The sequence below is a fragment of the Apus apus genome, chromosome 10 (genome assembly GCF_020740795.1).
Source record: "Apus apus isolate bApuApu2 chromosome 10, bApuApu2.pri.cur, whole genome shotgun sequence".
Taxonomy (NCBI): Eukaryota; Metazoa; Chordata; class Aves; order Apodiformes; family Apodidae; genus Apus; species Apus apus.
In genome coordinates, this window is record NC_067291.1 from 14,673,147 (window position 1) to 14,694,098 (window position 20,952).

A 20,952-nucleotide genomic window follows, 5' to 3' on the forward strand; every position below is an offset into this window, starting at 1 on the left:
GCTGGCATCAGTCTATCACTGCTGGCACACAGCACTCCGGGAGCTCCCTGCAGGGCAGGGCTTCCCCAGCAGCCTGGCTGTTGGCAGCACTTACCTGGTTGTGGTCAGACTCCTGCCGCATTTGAGCCAAGCGCTCCACGTCTTGCTTGAATTGCGCCTTCTCCCTCTCCAGCTGCTTCTGTGCTGTGCGAAGCCTCTCCAGGTCAAGCTGGTAGGAGGCCTTCTTCACCTGCAGCTCCTCTCGCTCCCGCTCCAGTTCCTGCCACCCTCTCTGGACCTGCTCCTCTCGCTGGGCCAGGTGGGCCTCCTGCTCTGCCAGCTCCTTCTCCCGCACTTCCCACTCCTTCTCTCTCCTCCGCCTCTCCTCCTGGTGCTGTGTCTGCTGCTTCTTCAGGTTGGCCAGCTCCTGGCGCTGCTTCTCCAGGTTGCGCTGCTTCTCCTGCTCCAGCAGTGAAGTCGGCCGGAAGAAGCTTCGGGACAGAGCCCTCTCGCTCAGAGCCAGCTTCTGGTCCTCGATGTAAGTGTCCTGCTGCAGCACAACGCCCTAGAAGAATGGGGACACAAATCACTGCAGTGCCCTCTCCGTGGAGAAAAACTCCATCTACGGAAACCTCAGGGTGTTGTAATCAAACCCCTTCTTTCCCCACCAAATTCACAGCTCAGCACTGCTGCCTTATGGCTGGGCTAGCCAGAGGATGCTGGCAGAGCATCTCCCCCAGCAGCTTCCCAAATTCAGGTGAGCACCCATTCATTTGGGCAGCATCTCATTCCTACAACCTGCCAGCACACTGCCTGCAAGCCAGCCACAGGGTCTTCATCTGTGCAGGGATGTCACAAGCAAAGGAGAAGGGGAGACGGGGAGCGAAGCGCATGTGGCTGTCGCTGCCTGTGGGATGCACGGCCTGGGCTAGCAGCACGCAAAAGCAGGATGAAGAGCCAAGCCTACCTGCAAAGCACTGAGCAGCTTATGGAGGCTGGTAATGGTTTGGAGGACCTGCTGCGAGAAAACAAAAGCGTTGCTATTAGATCTCACTGGGTGCCAGGGTATATGTAAAGCACACTCCTTTTCCACTGTGACCCACCACTGGGTGCAACAAGCTGTGTGGTCATCTCTATACCCTCATTTTTTGCATTCTTCCCTTGTAATGACCTAATCATCCCCCAGTACACAAACACATCCCTGGACAACTCTCAGAGATGGCATCATCTTCCTCACTTTCCCAGCTGTCAGTGCAGCAGGGGAGGAAACATCTGCAGAAGCACCAAATGGCACAAACACCTCATGGGAACTGCCGGGCTGTTTCTGCAAACCTTTTCCCACAGCACTCCTTGCTTAAGAATAAGCAGAGTAATTGGGATGAAACCTGGCAGTTCACTTAAAAATTTCAGGGGTGAAAAAAGAAGAAATCTTAAAACGAATGCAGACTATTTGTACTCTTCCACCCCCGCTGTCCCTTACAAGTCTCACTGTCATTAGACAGAAAAACTGCAATACAGCAGGTACATGGGCTAGCAGGTACATGGGCACAGCAGGTGTGTTCATGGAGGCTCTCTGAAAATACAGGTAAATGCAAACCTATCTTCTTTTAAGAAGAAAAACCATCATAGCACTTTCAATAGTGGTGTAATAGCCAGTATTAAGAGAACTGCTTCTCATTCTGCCATTAATGCTAATTGGGTGTTATGAATGTGTATCAAAGGGAGAATATAAAACTTATTGCCCCAATTCACTGCACCTGCAACATAAAATTAAACTCCCTCTGTCTGCAGATGCACAATAAATACAGCCCTGTGAATCTGAGTGGAAATTCACCCTTGCTGCCTACAATCAGCACATATCATCCTGCTGGCAAGCAGATGACAATCAGCAAATTCCCTGTCTAAGCATCCAAGGTTAAACAAATAAATGACACAGTGGGTTCAGCTTTAATGTATTTAAAAGTCTGCATGCACTCTAGCAAATGAAATGTATTTTCTTCTACATTATCACCTATTGAGATAAATTCACTTGCCACTTAAATGAAGGAAACAGCTGAGCAACAGAATCAATTCTTACCTCATTATTCCTTTTCAACATGAACATCAGATTAGCATTTCCACCCTATAAAAAGATCACAGATTTAATATGAGGACAAATGAGAAATCACAGCAAATGTGTTCTGAAGCTGAACTAATTACAGCCACATTAACCCCCCCCCCTCTGTCTTCCATTCTGGGAGAATTCATGCATGTTTTTTAGGCAAGTTAAAATAATATAAAATAGCATGTTAATTAAGTATCATTTTGTAGTTATATGATGCATTGATCCAAAGTAAGAATAAGTGCAAGGTTATAGTTGACCTTATCATTTCAATAAGGATGCATAATTAAACACATGTTTCAGCTGATCTGCAGGCAGATGGCAGATAACCTGGGCCACGAAGGAATACTACTGATTTGCTGCGGTTTTCAGATCAGGACTTTAGCTACAGCAAAGCATTTTTTGACTGCATACTGCCAATTTTATTGTATTTTTAACTTATTAGGATACTCCTAATTGTCAAGAAGTTCAGGTATTTTTGGATTGTCACTCTCTTGAAATCCAAATTTGATGGCAGCAGACAAAGAAACCCAGGAGATACCTTCTTTAAAATGCTGTCTGACTCTGTTCTCCGAAGGTCCTGAGCATCATCGCCTTCATCTTTTGCTCCACCTAAAGGAAGCAGCCAGCATTGACACTGGTTATTCAACATTTTAAGCCATCGATGAACTTGCTAATGTCTGAGAAATTTAATACAGGAAACTTAGATGTTTCACAAAAGGGGACACAGAGCTCCTGACACTTTAACTAAATGCATTTGCTCCCTATGTATGTAGAACAAGTCACTGCTACTAGAAAAAGTGGATGTAAATTCAGATTAGGATTGACTTTGATTTCAGACAATGTGCTGATGAATTTGGCACACTCCTATCAGCTGGTGTGCTGTCTAGCCCTGCACTGCTGTCTACTACCAAAGAATACTTGCTGAGAAGACATGAGGCAGAGTAAGAGCAGATGGAGAGCAACAGCAGTATCACATCAGGGTATATTATTGCAGGTAAAGTTTCAATGCCTCTCTTGTGGAAGCGCAATTTACGGCTGGGTCAGATACTGCTGCCCAATACCCTGTGTAATTTTATGCTAATGCTTTATCCTTAACCTTAGTTATCAGAAGCCTGTACCTTCAAAGGGACACTGGACTTCTCACTTTCCCTTGGACAGGTCATATCAGTGTTCCTGAGCAGGAATGAACTGACTTGTAGGGCCAAGAGAGCTTGAACCTTCCACCTGTGCCATCCTTCCGCTCTCAGACAGCAAAGGAGTCACATGTTCTTCTAGCTCTTGCCAAGACTCTCGCATTCCCCTTGCCAGCTGACATGCAGCCCATGGGGAAAACCCACACCTGCACTGGTAACCTCCCTATGGCCAGGCTTTTCATGTTGAACAACTTCACATACACCTGTATCTGCAGCAACGGGAAGGACACTGCACCTAGTGCAAAGGCCCTCTCCTCCCACCACCCCCCAGGCAGGCTTTGCTATTAAAGGCTGAACCTCCAGTCCTCCTAACAGACCTTCTCTCCTGCGCCATGTCCTGGGACCTTCCACCTCTTTGCAGGAGGAAACACCTCCCTTCTGCTTTGCTGGAGGGGAGAACAAAGGGTAGTCAAGTTATAAGCCTTGCCCAAGGTTGCACAGGTTGTGAACAGAACTGGAGATGAAAGTCGGGTTTCATGTCTCCTGACATCCAGCTGAACAAACAGGCCCTGCATTCTTATTCTAAATTCACCCAAGATCCTACAATTATTGAATTACAATCCAATTCAAAAGAGGAAATTTCTACAGAAAACGCAGACCTGGGCAATGAACAGCCTTGAAGTTGTCCCATTCATCACTGCAACAGAGAGGCACAACCCTAAACAAAGCCCTTTAGTGGGAATATATTTGTCATTATGATGACAAGGCCTGTGGAGAGCTTTGCAGCTTTCCAGCAGTGCTGGGAAAAACTCTACATACTTCTCATGTCTGACTGTCTGGAGCTAACACTGCTCCTTTAATACAGAAGGTCAGGTCAGACAAGGTCCAACAATCCCAATGCTGAGGCAGACACTAGCACAGCAAAACTGGCTGTACTGAGAGCTTGAGTGAGAGACCACAGAGAAAGGAATTTTAGGACAGGGAAGTTTCTGATGACTAGGCCAAAGAAAGAGCATTGGGAAGCAGCCAACTATGCAGCTGAAATAAATATTCACACATTTGTTTGGGAGAGACTTAATTGCAGGAATAACACACGCAATTGTATGTGGAACACAAATGCATAGAGAGCAGAGCCACAGAAGAAGGTGCTTGATTCAGCAATACCCTCACATCCATTCACAAATCCAACAGCACCAGGCTTCTGCTAGAAGATAACTGAGGAACGAAGAACAGAGCTCCAGATATTATAATGAGAACACGAAAAAACAAATACCTTAAGAAGCCAAATGATTTCATGTGGTGTGTAAGTAAAGAAGGACGATTTAGAGCACAGAGAAAGGAGTTCAGATGTTTAATCCTCATGTCTCAACTACCATAACTCTACTTGTACATAGGCTTTTTTCCTAATCTGTTATTTAATCTATCAACTATTATTGGAGAGGAGATGGGAAATCCAAACCACCAGCTGCTAGAGTCCTTTGAAGCAAGAAGATACAATGACATTATGCATTATTAGCAAATGCTGATGTGCACACATGTAACTACTCACACTTGGAGGCATTCATCTGATGACTGTCAAATCCTCCAAAAGTTTCTGCCCTTCTAGGGAGAGAGATGGGGCCCACTCCTCCTTCTTGTTCCATGGCAGTGCTGCTGACCTGCTGCCCGAGGGCAGTGCCGAGGCTCCTGTTCACCAGGTCTTGCAGCAGTTCAACTGATAAAAAGCAATGTCATCTCTGTTAAAGACCACCTCAGACTTCTGAGTTATTTTCATCCCTACCTGAGACTTGCTGTACTAAGAAAACCATGCTTCTATGACAATGATAAGAACAGTATGTGTCCTCCCTGCAAAAACTCAGTCTGTCTGACCACTGAGTTCAATTCCTGGAGCTCTGCATAGGCTTGCACCTCTTCTCTTCCTTTGGGCAACCCTGATGTGCTCTGAGAACAGCACTTAATTTTTAGCCTCTCCAAAATTCACACCAGAAATTTGCTCAAGTTTCTATCTACCCTTGCACTTGTTGACAGACTGGCTTGCCCCTTGCAGGCACCAGACATGCCTGCTGGAACCCAAGCCCCTTCTCACACCTTGCTGAGACTGAAGCACAGCAAAAGTCTGGATGGTCCAAATTTCAGTCAAGGATAAATCCTGTGCTGCTCCTGACACCAGTGTAGTTTAAATGCACGATCTATTTTTGTGCTGACTTCTTTTCTGTCCTCTTCCAACAGCCACCAATATCTGCTTCCTTTCCTGATCCTCATTACCTGTCCCTGAGACAATACCGTGGGCAGCAGTATCTCCTTATCTATGCAGTTATTCTAACAAAGAGAATACTTCCCCTGCAAAACTGGTGCTTGAGGAGTGATGGCTTCACTGAAGGTGGGTGCACTGGTTAGCGTAATTAACCTGTCACCCTGACTTGCTCACCTTCATTAATTGCAGTTTTCATAATGGCCTCTCCTTTAGGTGCCTCTTCTGTGTTGGCTCTGAAGAGCAGCCTGGAGCCTGGCATGTCCTCTTGCACAGAGCTGTCTGCCATGTCCCGGAAGATCTTGGCCTTCTCCTCCAGCAAGAGGAGGATCTGCTTATCCTTCTGCTGAAGTTGTTCTGTGGAGGTGAACAGAAAACGGAGATGAAGACAGAAAATAAAAGCTTCAGCAAGGAAACAGAGAAATTCTTGAGATACTGGCCCCATCTAGTGGAATCTGATGATACAACCGTGCCCTGCACAATCCTGCACTGCATCAGCACCCAGCAGGCTCAGCAAAAAATAAGGCAAGCAAGGTGAGGTGCAAACAGGGATTGCAATTATTTTCTGGATCCAGGATTCTCACTCCTTTGAAAAAAGTCATAGCTCAACCACAAAAGCCAAGTCAAAAATTCCTGTAAATTTTTCAAAATCCCTCGCTCTGTCCCAGGCAGGTTTTTACCTTTCAGTCCTCTCACTTTTGCATCCGACACTTTCTTTTCAAACTCAGACTCACAAGGGACTCCCTCGTCTTCATCCTTATCCCTGAACGACAGAGATGTCTCAGTTACTAACAGAACATGTGCATCACTTGCCTCACAAGAACAAGTTTGGTAGCTTACATGGTGTTCATTGTGTCCTGAATGATCTGCATCCAGCCGTTACGCTCTTCTTTGGAGCTGGCATGGACTTCCACCATTTCAGGATCTTTTACACCCATGCTGATCAGGAACAAGCCCTTCTCTTCATGAGCCACTTCTCGTACAATCAGCTTCTTCAGAGATATCACAGTGGATTTCTGGTCCTTTGGGTGGAAAGAAACTGTTAAGGAGGGTGAACACTACCAGCTCCCAGAAGTGAAATAGTATGGAAAAGGTCCTACTGCCCATACCACTACCTCAGATTGTAAACACATTCTGAACCTACTGACTAATTAAAAATAAATCATTTTAAAGGGGTCAAAGAACACGGAAGAGCTTGCTTTCCTGAATCAGTTCTGTAGGAAAAGCCATTTCACCTTGTTCCATTTCAACAAAGAATTCATTTAAAATTGACATTGTGGTTTTGCAAACTGTACCATTTTTTTGCTCCAACTCCAGCAGCACTTTGATCTCATCTCCTCCTGCCCACACTCTCTCTGTCATTCACATCACAGCTCCTTAAACTCAGTGCAGCTTGGTAGCGCCTGCTCCACACACATTGTCTTTGCAATCTCTCTCTGGGATGGAGTAACATCTTGTTTGCAAATCCCACAAAACCCCTGTTGTTCTCAGAAGCTCATAGCTGACTCCTATGATGGGTAAGACTTGTGTGTAAGATGACATCCATTGTGTGCTACAGTTTCTGGGTAATCAGCCTGCTCGTTTAAATGTCCCTTTGCAGTTGTGTCATCTCCATGTGAGTCAGCCCCTTTGTGCCTTTTACAGGACACTACACTGGGGTGATCTGGTAGCAGTTTTGCTAGCAGCACTTGGTGTGCAAATCACCTCCCCCTGAGTAGGGCACCAAGTCTGTGCAGACTATTGGAACTGAAATAACAAATTATCAGCTTTCAAAATGTTCAAAGTGTGGAAAGGTCACATGGTTTAGCCAGTCTAGACCATGTCTGCAAGGTACAGCCCTAACAGACCCAATTAGGTACTATGTTTTCTTTAGCAGGGCCCTAGCCCTTTCATGAGACCTGCCTTCAAAAGCTAATGGTTTTGGTGTTGTGTGTTACAAATATATTCTTCCCATTCCTCTGACATTTATTTTCAAGCTATTCTGTTGAATTTACTGCAGTGGCCTTTCCCACCCCCTCAGCCCCCCATTAGCTCACAACGTATTAGGACATTTCTTTCTGCTAAGATTAATTTTTACAAAGTTTGCATTATCCCATTGCCTCCTCCCACCCCAATCACTGCTTCAATTTGCACAAACTGAAAAGCAGTAAGCGTATCAAGCGACAGGCAGGTTTTCAAGGTCAATTATCAGCTGTGCCAAGGCACTGCAGAAAGGGGAGGTGGGGCATGAAGACATGTTTTCCTATCAAAAATAATGGAGTCTGCTCAGCAAACGAAAATGTTAGAAGCAAGAAAATTGTTTAGCAGGCAATGACTGGCTTCGCTGCACAACACACATCAAGGGTCTCAGATGAAAAAAAGGAAGAAGGAGAAAAGGTTGAAGCCTTACCAGTGAGGCAAAGACATACTTCTGATCCTTCTCCTGAAGGAATACAAGCACGTCAGAGAGAAGAACAGCCTGGGCTTCTGAAAAAATAATAAATAAAAAAGCATACCAATGCAGTATAACCACAAAACGCATAGCAAAATAGATTTCTTTTAAGAATACCAGCACTTGGGAGTGGTATGGCTGTTTTTGCAAATTCTGAAAGCAGGGTCAACTGCCTGGCTAGCAGGATGAGCTGGCAGCTCCTGGAGATGGTGGGTCAGGTTAGATCTGAATCAACTTTGCATTACATAGAATGCAACAGCACCTGGGAAACCTGCAGGATTTTCTCTCATCTGTCAGATCAGGAGTGCTTCTCTCCAGCCATATGCTTTTCAACAATTAGAATATAGGTGTAACATTGGAAGCTAGAGACACTTACTGAATAGAAGCACTGTTTTCTTGAACAATCCATATTTTAGCCCTCAAGCAAAGTATCTGCACAGGAAGTTTTGGGGTTTATGGTTCTCTTGATGAGTAGTTTGCAGAGTGTAAACTATCATGCAATAACAACATTTGTCAGCTGAGGTTTCTTTCCCAGGGAATACTGACTTCAGGAGCCACCACTAATTCTGCTCATAAAAACAACTCTTGGCAACTTCAAGGGGAGCAGATAGAGCCTGTGTGAGATGCAGGACCTGACTTAATTTTGCGGGAGAAAGAAGCACAACATCAAGCCAAGAGAGGATTTTAAATCAGAATACAGCTTTTTCCCAGAGCACACGTACAGCCTTCTGAGTCTCCTAATGACGTATCACAAACTTGCACAGCAACTACCCAGTACAATGCCCCACCCACAGCCCTCAGTAGAAAGAGTTTTTGTGTAACGTACTTGGGAAATCTTATGACAGAAAGGAAGTAAACCAAAAAGTTATATCATCCTGGGGAATATTCCTTCCATTCTGTTTTCAGAAGACAGGACCCATTCCAGGTAAAAGAACCACTAAAATTCAAAGCTGCAAAATTAATTCAAAGCTTTGGGAGCTTTGCAAAAGTCAGCATTTGGCACTGTTCTTTTCTATCGTCTGTGCACTTTACAAGAGGTGAAATGCTAAAAACCTTCAAGAAAAGTTCTTCCTATACTCTGCTCCATTTCAAATCCTGTAAAATAGCCAGAATGTATGAACTAGCTTCTCCCTTCCCTGAGCTCTGCAGTTTGTCTGCAGGACCTGCTTTTGCTAGGAGTTTGCACTACAGATGGAAGTATGTTTATGCATTTCTATGACAGAAATGCAAATGCAGCCTGTACTTATCATAAGATTTCATAACAGCAGCAGAACTTGCTTCATCCACCATCTAAAGTCAGTAGTAATCTTAGGTGCCTAGAAACCATCTGTAAACTTTGTTTCCAAAACCTTAAAATAAATCATACACAGGATGGAATTTCATGCTATCACTGTCTCCCTGCACAGCACCAGGCTACCAATCCCATTCATGTCTAAGTACCCTGGCTTAATCAGCTAATGCTGGGAGCAAGAAAGGGAAGAGTCCAGGCTTCCTGCCAAGCCTGAGACACAGCTCTGTGTGCTCTGATACCATAGTCCCAGCTGAAGGCTTCCTCAGGAGATCTAGCACTTAAACTCACTTAAACTTCAGCGCTCAGCAGAGCAGAGCACCTTAGAAAAACTGTTTCTATCTGATAACAAACAAAAAGCATTTCAAGAAAACATTGACCAAACAAGAGGAAACTGAAGGGACACCAGAGACTCTCCTGAGCGGTTTGCGTCAGCAGCTAAAGAGGTTCAAGAGCAACAATTGCCTGGGACACCTCTCTGGAGCTTCAGTGAAACTGGGATGGTAACACTGAGCCTGGGGAGCCCTACTGCAGCCTTTGGAGCACAGGAGAGGCAGTGCTGCTGGTGGGCAGAGCCACTGGGAAGCTGAGGTGGGCGTTCAGATGCAGTGAACACGGTTCCTGGAACTGCTACACACACACATGGTGGCACAGAGATCTGACTCACTGCTCCGGGCAGCTGCAGCACCATTGCCTTCTCCTAGCCCAAAGGAGTACCCAGCAACTCTGCTCCTTGGCTGTGCACCCAAGCCCTCAGGAGCCATGCAGTCCGCAGGAGGAAAAGCAACTATCCTGTCACTCCAGAAACAACATGAGGAGTTAGAAATGCTGTGACGGGAAGTGAGTGGAGGGCACAGGGAAAGCTGTGTCAAAATCTCTCAAAGCAGAGGTATGAATGAAGGCCAGACACACCAACCTGAGGACTAATCCTACATCCAGAGAGGATGAGCTGTATCCTCCTCCAGCAGAAGGTCAATTAGTCTTACCTTTTAACCGACCAGCTGCACTTTTTAGGGAAACAGGCCCATCTCGGATGAGCTTCCGATGCCTCAAGTCCTCTCTTGCAAACATCTGGCCACTCTTCATCCTCATGATGGACTTGCTATCCGTCCGGTTGTAAATCTCACCAAGACGCATTTTCTTTTCATAATTGCTGACTTTGCTATTGACTGCAGCAATCACATCTTTAACGAGGTTTAATGACTGAGTCAAGTCTTCATGTTCCACTTCATTTTCTTTGAACAGAAAGAGAAATACCTTAATTTCACTTCATCCTTGTGGACTCTAACTTCTGTATTTCCCTTCCTTTTCTCCCTCCCAAATTCTCACATTATAACTTTTTAACACTTCATCAGACAGGCTGCATTTTTCACCCCTAAGGAGAGTTTCACAAAACTTTTCACATATATGGTTGAGATTGGGGACTATTCCAATATACCTTGTATATAAGACAGTATAGACAAGCTACACAAATTAGCCACATATTTTAGCTATTACCAAAAAAAACAACCTGGGAGACTCTAGAGACTAAGCATGTTGCTCCATAATTAGCTACAGAAAGACTTGTAACAACTAAATTAAGGCACCTGAATAACTAATCCTAAGTGGAGATATGAAACTGAGTTATCTCATTAGAATGGTGTGAGACAATAATGACTGGTCAGTCTATTTTAAGAAAATCTGCTTCAGCTGAAAAGGATCCAAGAAATTTACACTGGAGGAACAAATACACACTTAGAATAGAGGAACTGGTGCCTACCTTTGGTGTACTGCAGTATCCTTTGTAAAAGGACTGGGTACTTTGTGATTCTCTGAGTTACCAATAAGATACATTCAGATATCCCAAGACGCCTCACCAGGGAGCTGCTCATTTTTTTCTAAGGAACAAAGATGAAAATTTCAGTTCTGCAGCAAAACACTCACCAGAATGCAAGAAGGACACACTCTTTCCATTGACTATGTCTGTTCTGCCAGGCCCTACCTTGACAAATGCCTGAAACCGCTTGTCCTTTGAGTACAGATCTTTGAAGTTATTTACTGCCTCATTGTGATGCCCACAGAATTTGCCGTACGTTTTCTTCATTCGCTCAGCGCTCTCGCCAGAGAACTGCAAGACACGAGACACAGAGATCCAATTTGCACTGAGCTCCTGGTGTGACAGCCCAGCAGTGCCTGCCAGTCTTTCAAAAGAACTTGATGAAACCAAATTAGACCAAAGCATCCTCAAGACATGCAATTAGATCTCTAGAACGTAAAGAGCCGAGTTTAAAACTTCACTGTGTTCACACAATGAAGAATTTGGGATTCTACCTCACAAGGCTTAAAAGCCAACAACAAAAAAGTCATGATAAAAAGGAGGGGAAAAGTGCAGAAAAAAAACCCTAAAATGACCCACCTGAAGTTAAATAGCAGATCAGTAACTCAGCCAAGAAACACACTGGGCACATTTTGGCTGTGGCCTACTGCATACCCTCTAGGCTAAGGTCAAATAATTCTGTGCCTGTCAGTGAATGTTTCTCTCTCTCACAAAATGAACTAAATTCACTTTAATCATTAGACCTTCCCTTGAAAGAGCAAAATGTGCTTCAAAAAGCAGAGACAGATTTTCACTTGTGTGAAGGGTAGAGGTGCCATCAGTTGTGACTAACAGGCAGGAACAGGAGGGAAGGAAGAGTGCCTGGTTTCCAGCTGTGCTCTCAGAAGCGCAGGCTTTTTCCAGTGCTTACTTGATTCACTAGGATGTCACCTATCCTCTTGATAACAAAGTTCTTTTCACTTTTATCTGCCAACGACTCCTTCTTCCTTTCCAAGATCCGCTGAAAGAAGTGACTGTGGATGTGCAGCAAGTTTTCCAGGCAGGGAAAGATCTTGTCCACGACTTGTTGATCGTACTGCAGTTCCTGTAACATCCCTGCGCTGTACACGTCGTTCATGATCTTCAGGGTACGGACGTGATGCATTTCTGTCTGCATCAGCTCTGTATAGGATAAGAATAAGGTCAAAACCAAGGTCATGTTAGAGTACATGGGTGTACAGTCCATGTAAAAGCGGCCATTAAAAAGTGGACATTTTCTAAGAGGTTTCAGAAGATTTCATATGAGGTACTGAAACATTAATATTGAAACAATATTTTCATATGTAGCAGAAATAGAAGGGCAGGGGCAACCAATAAAGAGCTTTTGACACTGCTGCTGAGGTCTGAACCTTCAGCACTGTTATCTGCTCCTTCCTAACACCTTCCTGCCAGCCTCAACACAGTGTGCTTCTGCCATTCAGGATGGGTCTTGCATCCTATACGACAAGACCTGCTAGTGAGCTGCTCTGCTGTAAGAGAGATTAAATGTCATGAGTAGACAAACGAGGAGAGAATTTCTGGGGTTTTTTTATGTCTTCTGGATGTGTGAAAGGCAGAAAGAAAGCTTTCACTGAACACATCATGTTTCTAAGAACTTAAGGAATGAAACTTTAGATTCTGAGGAAACTAAGTCAACGCTCGTATTCACTGACCTGAAGCTTCCCAAATCTGTGCACAGGAATATACCAAAAAGCTACCCTACAAAGAGTGAAAAATTCAGATGCAGGTATCTCTCACCATAAATCACATCTTGTCGTTTGACAACATCTTTGTTCTGCTGCTGTAGAAACTTGCTGTCCACTACTTGGCTCCAGGACTCTGCCTCCAGCTGCTTGGAATCTAATTCCAGGTCTCCCATCAGCTGTCCTTCGTTCATGTCTGCACCTTCACAAAGCAATGTATGTGCCATTAAGTTACTGGTAACTTGTCTCATTTGAGATTCCTGTTTGTTCATTTAGGTTTAGGCTTTTTCTGTCATACCACAGACATCACACAATCTCTTTTACTGACACAAAAACGATCATATGGATTTACAGCATGTAAATATCATGTTATGAAAAGCACTTTTTAACGTTATTTGCTAGCTGCACAAAACTGGTCCATGGGTTTCACACAGACCAAATTCTAGCTCAAAGACAATGGATTCTTTATATGCAGTATGACATCATAGATACATAAAAAGACAAAAACCCTCATTTCTTTAAGTTTAAAATTGTTACCCCTTGTCCTATTGCCACCTGCTCTCTTCAGCTTTCCTGTAGCCCCTTCAGATACTGGAAAGTGATATGAGGTCTCTCTGGAGCCTTCTCTTCTCCAGGCTTAACAGCCCGACCCTCTCAGCTTCCCTCAAAGTAGAGGTGCTCCAGCCCTCTGATCATCTTTGTGCCCCTCCTCAGGACTCACTCCAACAGCTCCATGTCTTCCTTATGTTTGGGGGCCCCAGAACTGAACACAGTACTCCAGGTGGGGTCTCATGAGAGCAGAGTAATGGGGGAGAATCATCTCCCTTGACCTGCTGGCCACGTTCCTTTTGATGAAGCCCAGGACAGCACTGGCTTCCTGGGCTGCAAGTGCAGATTCCTGGCTCACGTTGAGCTTCTTCTCATCAACCAAGACCCCCAAGTCCTTTTTCTCAAGACTGTTCTCAATCCATTCTCTGCCTAACCTGCATTTCTGCTTGGGATTGCAGTGACCCAGGTGCAGGACCTTGCACTTGGCATTGTTGAACTTCATGTGGTTAGCATGGGCCCACCTTTCAAGCCAGGGTCCCTCTGGATGGCATCCCTTCCCTCTGGGATCTCTTACCTTCATCAACCAGTGATTCCATGGATTCATTCACCCGACTGATTTTATGTAAAGAGTCTGTTGACTGTGACAGGAATTTCCAAGTGTGTATTAAGCTGTCATCATTCCCAACTCTGTAGAAAAATAGAACGCAATATTATAATTTATGGTATCAAAAAGCAGTCCATCTAAGAGTCTTTATCACCAAGAAGGATCAGAAGAATGGGTTGAAATAAATTTCACCAGGAATATACAGAGCATTCAAAGTATCTAGAACATCCTAGTCCCTGCCATCATCCTGTGTTTAACATTGCTCACTATGCAGATAGTGTAGGAACAATAAATTAGATTTCATTCTTTTTTATGTTTGTATTTAATTATGTATAACACAGTCCTAAAACACCATTAAGATCACAGCTCTGTGTCCCCACTATACCATTATGCACACAGAAGTGAATACTATACCTGAGCTGCAAATGTGTGCTTGCATCATACCCAGCACAAGGCAAGAAACTCCCTCTTGGAGGCCAGAGCATCTCTATGAAGTGGTCTTGAATATAACCAGACTAACTCAGAAGCTTCTGAACTCATGCCATGACTAAACTAACCCAGACAAGCCTGACTGTGCAGAAGGAAACCAATGATTTAACATGAAATATGGCTATTTCTGGTTTTGCAATCCTCTTTTGTACCTTTAACACAAATCACAGTACATTAATTTATTTTTAATGAGATGAGAATTTCTCTAAGCTTGCAGTGTCAGGGAATACACATACACTCATGCACAGGGAGAAAACTTACCCTGCAATGTTCTGTATTGAGACACTTTTTGAAAGTGCTGTAGTCTGTTGTGATCTCCTGTTGTTGAATATTGAGGTGACAGTGTTTTCATCAGGAGCGAGTATTGCAGAACGAGGGCGCTCCTTGGGCTGTGAGCCTGCAAGGGAAGGGTCAGAAGAGTCAACTCATGTAACTGCACTGCTAACTGCCATGATGATGGCACAGAGAAATCAGGCTGTAAAAGTCACTTCCTCTTCCTTCTAGAGTCCTCACCAGAAGATTTCAGCTGTTAGAAACAGCTGCATGAAGGAGAGAACATGGACCACTGTGCAGAGCTGACTGCATTGCACTAGACTTAAACATTCACTTGGGAAATGGAATTTAATTTTATTTGATAAATAATCACATATGGTAATCTATGGTGTTTTTTAATTTCCCTGGGCCTATAATTATACATATCTTCCTGCTTCTGGTCAAACTGTTTAAGATAGGTTTCTCTATGAGTATGCACCACAGAGAAATGCTAATCCTTATCTCATTATACTATCACGCACCTTTAACTAATGTTTTCAAATTAATTCCAGATTTTCCTTTCTTCAGATGTATTTCTGCTTTCTGGATTCCTACCTCTGAATTTAATGACAAATACCATGGTGGGTACATATGCATCATACAGTGTGGTTCTATACAGTGACCTTCAAGCTATCACTAAATGACCTTCTCAGATCACGGCACTATAGAACCCACGTGGGATGTTCCATTCCTGTTCCTTGCTCTGGGTGACAATGGGTAGCTGGACAGTGCAGTGTGTATCCCAGCACAGCCAGGAAAAGTTTGTCAATATTGCTCCTATTCCAAATTAAATTTCCTGGTTTTAGTCCCTCAAAGATTAGGACTATTTAATGAAAAAGAAATTATTTTGAAGAAGCATCCTCCTGACTGGTAATCTTAGGAATTTTTGTTAGTATAATACTTTATAATACATAATCTTTCCAATGCCAGACGTAAGTGAACATCGGTTGCACATTCCAGATGTTGTGGACCCATCCACTGAAGGCCTTCAGCAAGTCACAGCAGTCAAGTAGTTATTCTGAGATGACTTTATATTTGCTTAATGTTATATGGACACTGCAGATGTGAATGAACTCTGTGCCACTTCATTAAAACTTCTGATACAGAAGATACAGACCATCACCAAAGCAGAGGAAAGCAAGTTTTCTTACTTTTGTTTCTCATGGTTACTGTGGGTAACGAAGAGGTATCATGTGCCTGCAGCATCCCTCTCTGTGGCTGAAAGAAAAATTAAATTCACTGTAATTTCTTCCTCCCTTCTCCCATCAGGCTGTGCCACATAACTAAAATAAAAAGTTGTGTTTTTCCTCAGTCCTCTCAGATCAGTTCTTGACTCTGTGTGTATTTTTACACATATAAATGCACACAGGCACACACACATGCATCCCTCTCCTCCCAGTTGCCATCCACGAAATGGGCAAAATAATGGAAAAATGTGCAGTAAATAGGAAAATTAGAAGAGAAAATACTGACAATATTGAAGAGAACTGAAAATCATAATTGTATAAACATTAACTAGCTTAGAGAACCATACTGCAGAAGAAGTTCCTCGCATTTGGGGCAAGCAGGAATTCTGCACATCCTCATATAAACATACATATTTTACGGTTTTCATTATGCATTATATACACATGATGCTACATTACAGAATGCAGCATTTGAGAATTAAGAGATGTAGCATTTAAGGGTGCTGGACACTCCTGAACTTTGCCAGTGAAGTCTTTTTTTTTAATCCAAGCACAGGACAGACTATCTCACCATAAGGCCCTGTGCACTGCAGGGAACGACACAGGGACAAACAGCCTGTGGCACCAACCTGGACCTTTTACAGAGCTCAAGGAAAAACTACTGTATTAACATGTGGTTCTGGGGAATTTCAGGAGAGTCCAGAGAAATTATTCACTGTAGCACAGGGATTGACATTCCTTCCAACAAGCTGGAAACTTTGGGATGTATGGTATATATCTGCATGCTAAACCGTTGAATTTTTTTTGTTTATTCAGTGGAGTAGATGAAATCTCTTACCTTCATTTTGACCTTTGCACAAGAAGCAAAACTCTCCTTACAGCCTTTGTGAACAATTGCATTGCAGTCTGTCAAAAGTAAAAACAACACAATAGCCAATTAAATAAAAAACCACAGAAAACAGGTCAGGTTTTGCCATTTGTAATCCAAGCTGTTATCCTGCACAGCTGAGAATTACAACTTTCAGGCATCACTGTGGCTTACATGAGTAGCTACAGATACTGAGAGACAGGCTGTTTTCCTGGATAATTAGCCCTTTTTTTGTCAACAAGTTTTCCTCATGAAATTTAACAGGAAATTCTGTTTAAAAATCAATGCAAGGTTGAGTCATCAGGGTCTTAATGGGTCTTAAATAATTAAAAAAAAAATAGAAAAAGAAAAAAGATGGAGCTATTAATCTGAAAGAAAAATAAGGTGGAAAGCAGAAGTAGAAGACAGAAACAGAAACCAATTGTAGGGCCACTGTCTTACCAGAAAACACAAATATTCTTCTCAAGACAAGGATTATAGAATCCAAAAGACTGGGAAAGGACAGGGACATTCATTTATATAAACTCAGACATACTACAGCCAACAGGAACCAAATGCTCTTGGATGATAATCCGTAGCTTAGAAAAAATGTGTTATTTCCACTCATTCATGATCACACATATTAACACAGATCATGAGTTATTTTTAAGTGCACATTACACTGTAAGAATATGGTTCTGAATTATTTATTCAAGAAATATGAGAGGAAAAAATTCCACACCCAAAATGACAAAATATGCTCACATGCCTAAAAGTTCTTACAATTGGGCCTACTCAATAAAAGCCAGTAATTCTTCTGATATTTTGAGAGAGGTAAGGGCGTTGCTATTCTGTCAATGTCCCACAATTTCCTGTGCAAGAAACCGAAGAAACCTGCATGTTCTTGCAAAAACCCACAAGCAGCATAATTTTTCACATCAAAAAAGGAAGAGGAACAGAACTTGCTCCTGGTGCATGAAAAGAGGCAGCAAGACAATTCAGACCCATTAAATTCACACTCAAGCCTTGAAAGCCTGAAGGCAGCTCTTTAGTATGTACCATTTAGAAACAAAGCATTTTGGTTTTTTAGACAGAAAATCTTGTTTCAGGACTTCATTCCTCCCATTCAACTCTTCAGAAGAGAGGAAGTTCCTCCAATTCCTCTATGTTGCCAATACTAATAGTTAAAAACCTCAAAAGCTTTGTTTCTGTATCACTGATTATAAAAAAGACCAGGCAGAGAGTTACTAAAAATTAGGATTTTTTTGCTTGCCCGTTTGTTTTAGAGCATGCTAAATCTGTCAGCATTGATTAGCTATTTCAGGAAGCTGGAGGCATCACTGAAAAGTTGAGACATTGATTTAAAAGGATTCAGGTTTTTTAAAAGGCATTAAGAAAAAGTCATCTGTAGAGCAAACAGAGATGGTAGCAGTACACTCCCATCACTTCTGTAGGAAAAAAAGTAGTCTGCAACAGCACAGGAACAACAGAGCCTCTGCTGCTGGTTATCAGTCAGCTGAGGTCTTTCATGGTTGATTTTAAGAAGTGATGGCAGACAGAAACACTCTCAGACCTAAGCCTACAACCTGAGCCCTGAGCAAACTTTCCTGGTCAGAATGTTGTAACTTGAAAATTAAGGAAATAACATCTATGCTAAAACATATGATAGTGTTGGATTATTTTAACTCATTAGGATATAGAGTTACATCGGCATGTTTAATTTTCTAAGTGGCTTCAGAAGCTGTAAAGAATTTAAGAGGGGAAAAGGAGAGGATGCAGCTGAGAGCTTAGAACTGCCGATGTTTTCCATTTCCCATCAGACTGACACGGAGTGTGTGTCATACAAACAACTTTGCTAAAATCGGTTCTCTTCCAGGAAACTCAAAACTGTCATTCGGGATTCAGCTGGCTGCTCCTTCCCCTGCTTATCAGAGATGATTTATACACTGCTTATCTGCCAGAAAGAGCAGAGAGACGCAGAGCCTCCTGCTCCAGCCTGTGAGCAATTCCCGTACATGCTTCACTCTAGGCAACTGGAGTGTAAAATACTACTAATAGTGAGGAAGGGATAGCTCTGAGCTGCAGTGGGGAAAAGACTTGTCTGCATACTCTGCAGTTGAACCAGTCACCATGCTGGTCTCAACCACACAAGTGCTGCTGACCTTATCAAGCTACAGGCATGAGAAATGGTCTGATAAGAAAAGGGAACAAAATCACCAGTCTCACAGGCTCTGACATGGTTTCTGTACCCCTGCGTGGTACTGCACGTACTTCACATGCACACAGGTAGTTGCCATTTCAGCTGTGATGCAATTTCATGTGTAAAGGGAGAAGAGGGGTAGCACTTCCGTTTGGTATCATGCTGTTCTCACTGAGGGCTCACCGAAGCAGTGCTTCATGGGTGGGATTTTTTTTACTCATTAGAAATAAAAGCCATGAACCAAGGTAACTTTCTCCATCCTCCATCTATCTCAACAAAGCACCTCAGCCCCAAGCCATAACGTGCAGCTGAAATCACCACAGTCCTCCATCTGACCATAATGCACCCCAACAAGCAGAGGCAGAAAATCCTGCAGGATCCTGCCATGTCTGAGCACAGGCTAGGAAGGAGGTTGCAGCCACAACTCGTTTCAGTCCAGCTTCCATACAGCAACATGCTGCTCCAGGAATCAGTATCTCCAAAGCCTCCCTGCCACCCCACATCCATGAGCAAGACAAAAAAAAAAAAAAAAGCATAAGGTTCAGGTTTCCTATGTCACATTTACTGAAATACAAAAAGAAGGGAGGGAACCCCCCTCCCCAACTTACTTGCACAGTAGTACGAATCCTTGTTGAAAGGTTTCATACAGTGGTAACAGGTTGCTTGGGCTACAACGGAGATTGCAGTGAAGAGATGTCCATTTAACAGCTTCTTATCTTTCTCTTTCTCCTTGGAATCTTTGTCCTTCTCTTTAGACTTCTCTTTATCTTTCTCTTTTTCCTGCCAAAAGAAAAGGAACGAATGCCACATTACTTTGCAGAGGTCTGTTCTCTAGTTACAGATTCTTCAGTGTTTGCCTTCGGCACTAAGACTGTATCGATCAGCGCGCACCTTAACAATAGTCATGTGTCTGCACAACAGACCTAAAATATCAGCTTGCAGCCCCCATGGATGTGGATTAACACACTATTGACTCACAGACCCTTCTGCACAGGTGTCTCATCCAGCAGAGACAAAATTAAGCCTATTCTGAAGGCAGTGATTTTCTTCCACCGTTGTTTTATATTTACTTGGTTTTCTTCTGGGCTCTCATCAATCTCTTCAGCACATTCAATGAATTTTGTTAAATACAAACACCACATGTAAAGTGAATCAACTTCCAACACAGTTAATTTTTAAGGCCAACTCACAAGACTCATGCTTTGCAACTGCATTTTTAATGGAAAATGCAAGCTCTTCCTCAGTGCCTGTCAGAACATTTCTACCTCCATTTTACTTCTGTCTAACTACTTTTTCAACAGTTTCATACAACTCCAAGTACCCATGTGAAGCTTTCTGGGGAACTGGATCTTTCACAAACTCTCAAAATGTGGCACCATGGAAAGGCAGAGGAACAACAGCAACACCATCAAAGATTATCTTGTCTTCTGGAAGCCAGGGTTCAACCTCTGTGCTACTCAGTATTGGCAAGATGACAAACACAGCCAGTTTCTCCAGCTTTTAGATGAGTTCTTGGGTACCTTTCTATTGCTACCTGAGACAGAAAATGCTAAATACTAAAAATTTGAAGTATTTTTCCCTGCTGCCTTTCATGGATTCGGAATTCTCCCAAATAATTTTTTAAAGGAAACTCCATATAAAACCTCCAGATTTGAAATAAAGAGACTTCTTGAATTTCTATGCACCACCCTACAAAACATCTAACAGAGAGTTCAGCTCCAGATCTGTATCTTCACTGTTACTGCAGATTTCAGGGCATCTGAAAGAGAAGCTTAACCAGAAATTGGTAAAAGCTTCTGTAAGCTTATCTTGGCATTTCATTATTTATATGTCATGTGCCCTTTGCTAAATATTGTCACAGCCTTAACATCAGAAAGCTGCAGAGCAGCCCATGTGAGTAAACGCCACTAAGTGGTTAAAACAGGTCCCACTGGCAGCAAAACTTTTGAGCCTTTGATGACACACTCAAATAATCAGTAACTTAGCTTCCCCTCAGTAACTCAGTCTCCTCTCTCTCAACACACCCTAGGCAGCATGCCAG

The 20,952-nt window shown here is 43.1% G+C and overlaps 1 protein-coding gene across 8 annotated transcripts in view; it reads right to left on the minus strand.

Annotated features, from left to right (window-relative positions):
• Nucleotides 1-20,952, minus strand: part of AKAP13 (A-kinase anchoring protein 13) — a 159,224-nt gene that overhangs the window by 8,553 nt on the left and 129,719 nt on the right. For 4 of the 8 annotated variants that reach the window (XM_051628923.1, XM_051628920.1, XM_051628921.1 and 1 more), the window contains 20 exons: nucleotides 19,520-19,691; nucleotides 16,703-16,770; nucleotides 15,829-15,895; nucleotides 14,627-14,762; nucleotides 13,847-13,959; nucleotides 12,779-12,925; nucleotides 11,913-12,163; nucleotides 11,168-11,293; nucleotides 10,946-11,063; nucleotides 10,173-10,421; nucleotides 7,857-7,933; nucleotides 6,308-6,489; nucleotides 6,148-6,230; nucleotides 5,645-5,824; nucleotides 4,766-4,930; nucleotides 3,594-3,662; nucleotides 2,622-2,692; nucleotides 2,057-2,101; nucleotides 947-997; nucleotides 95-544 (listed from right to left, as the gene is read on the minus strand). In XM_051628923.1, the coding sequence (XP_051484883.1) occupies nucleotides 95-544; nucleotides 947-997; nucleotides 2,057-2,101; nucleotides 2,622-2,692; nucleotides 3,594-3,662; nucleotides 4,766-4,930; nucleotides 5,645-5,824; nucleotides 6,148-6,230; nucleotides 6,308-6,489; nucleotides 7,857-7,933; nucleotides 10,173-10,421; nucleotides 10,946-11,063; nucleotides 11,168-11,293; nucleotides 11,913-12,163; nucleotides 12,779-12,925; nucleotides 13,847-13,959; nucleotides 14,627-14,762; nucleotides 15,829-15,895; nucleotides 16,703-16,770; nucleotides 19,520-19,691 (2,820 nt within the window). The remainder of the gene's footprint in view (nucleotides 1-94; nucleotides 545-946; nucleotides 998-2,056; nucleotides 2,102-2,621; nucleotides 2,693-3,593; nucleotides 3,663-4,765; nucleotides 4,931-5,644; nucleotides 5,825-6,147; nucleotides 6,231-6,307; nucleotides 6,490-7,856; nucleotides 7,934-10,172; nucleotides 10,422-10,945; nucleotides 11,064-11,167; nucleotides 11,294-11,912; nucleotides 12,164-12,778; nucleotides 12,926-13,846; nucleotides 13,960-14,626; nucleotides 14,763-15,828; nucleotides 15,896-16,702; nucleotides 16,771-19,519; nucleotides 19,692-20,952) is intronic. The other 4 variants (XM_051628924.1, XM_051628922.1, XM_051628918.1 and 1 more) reach the window with 3 other exon arrangements.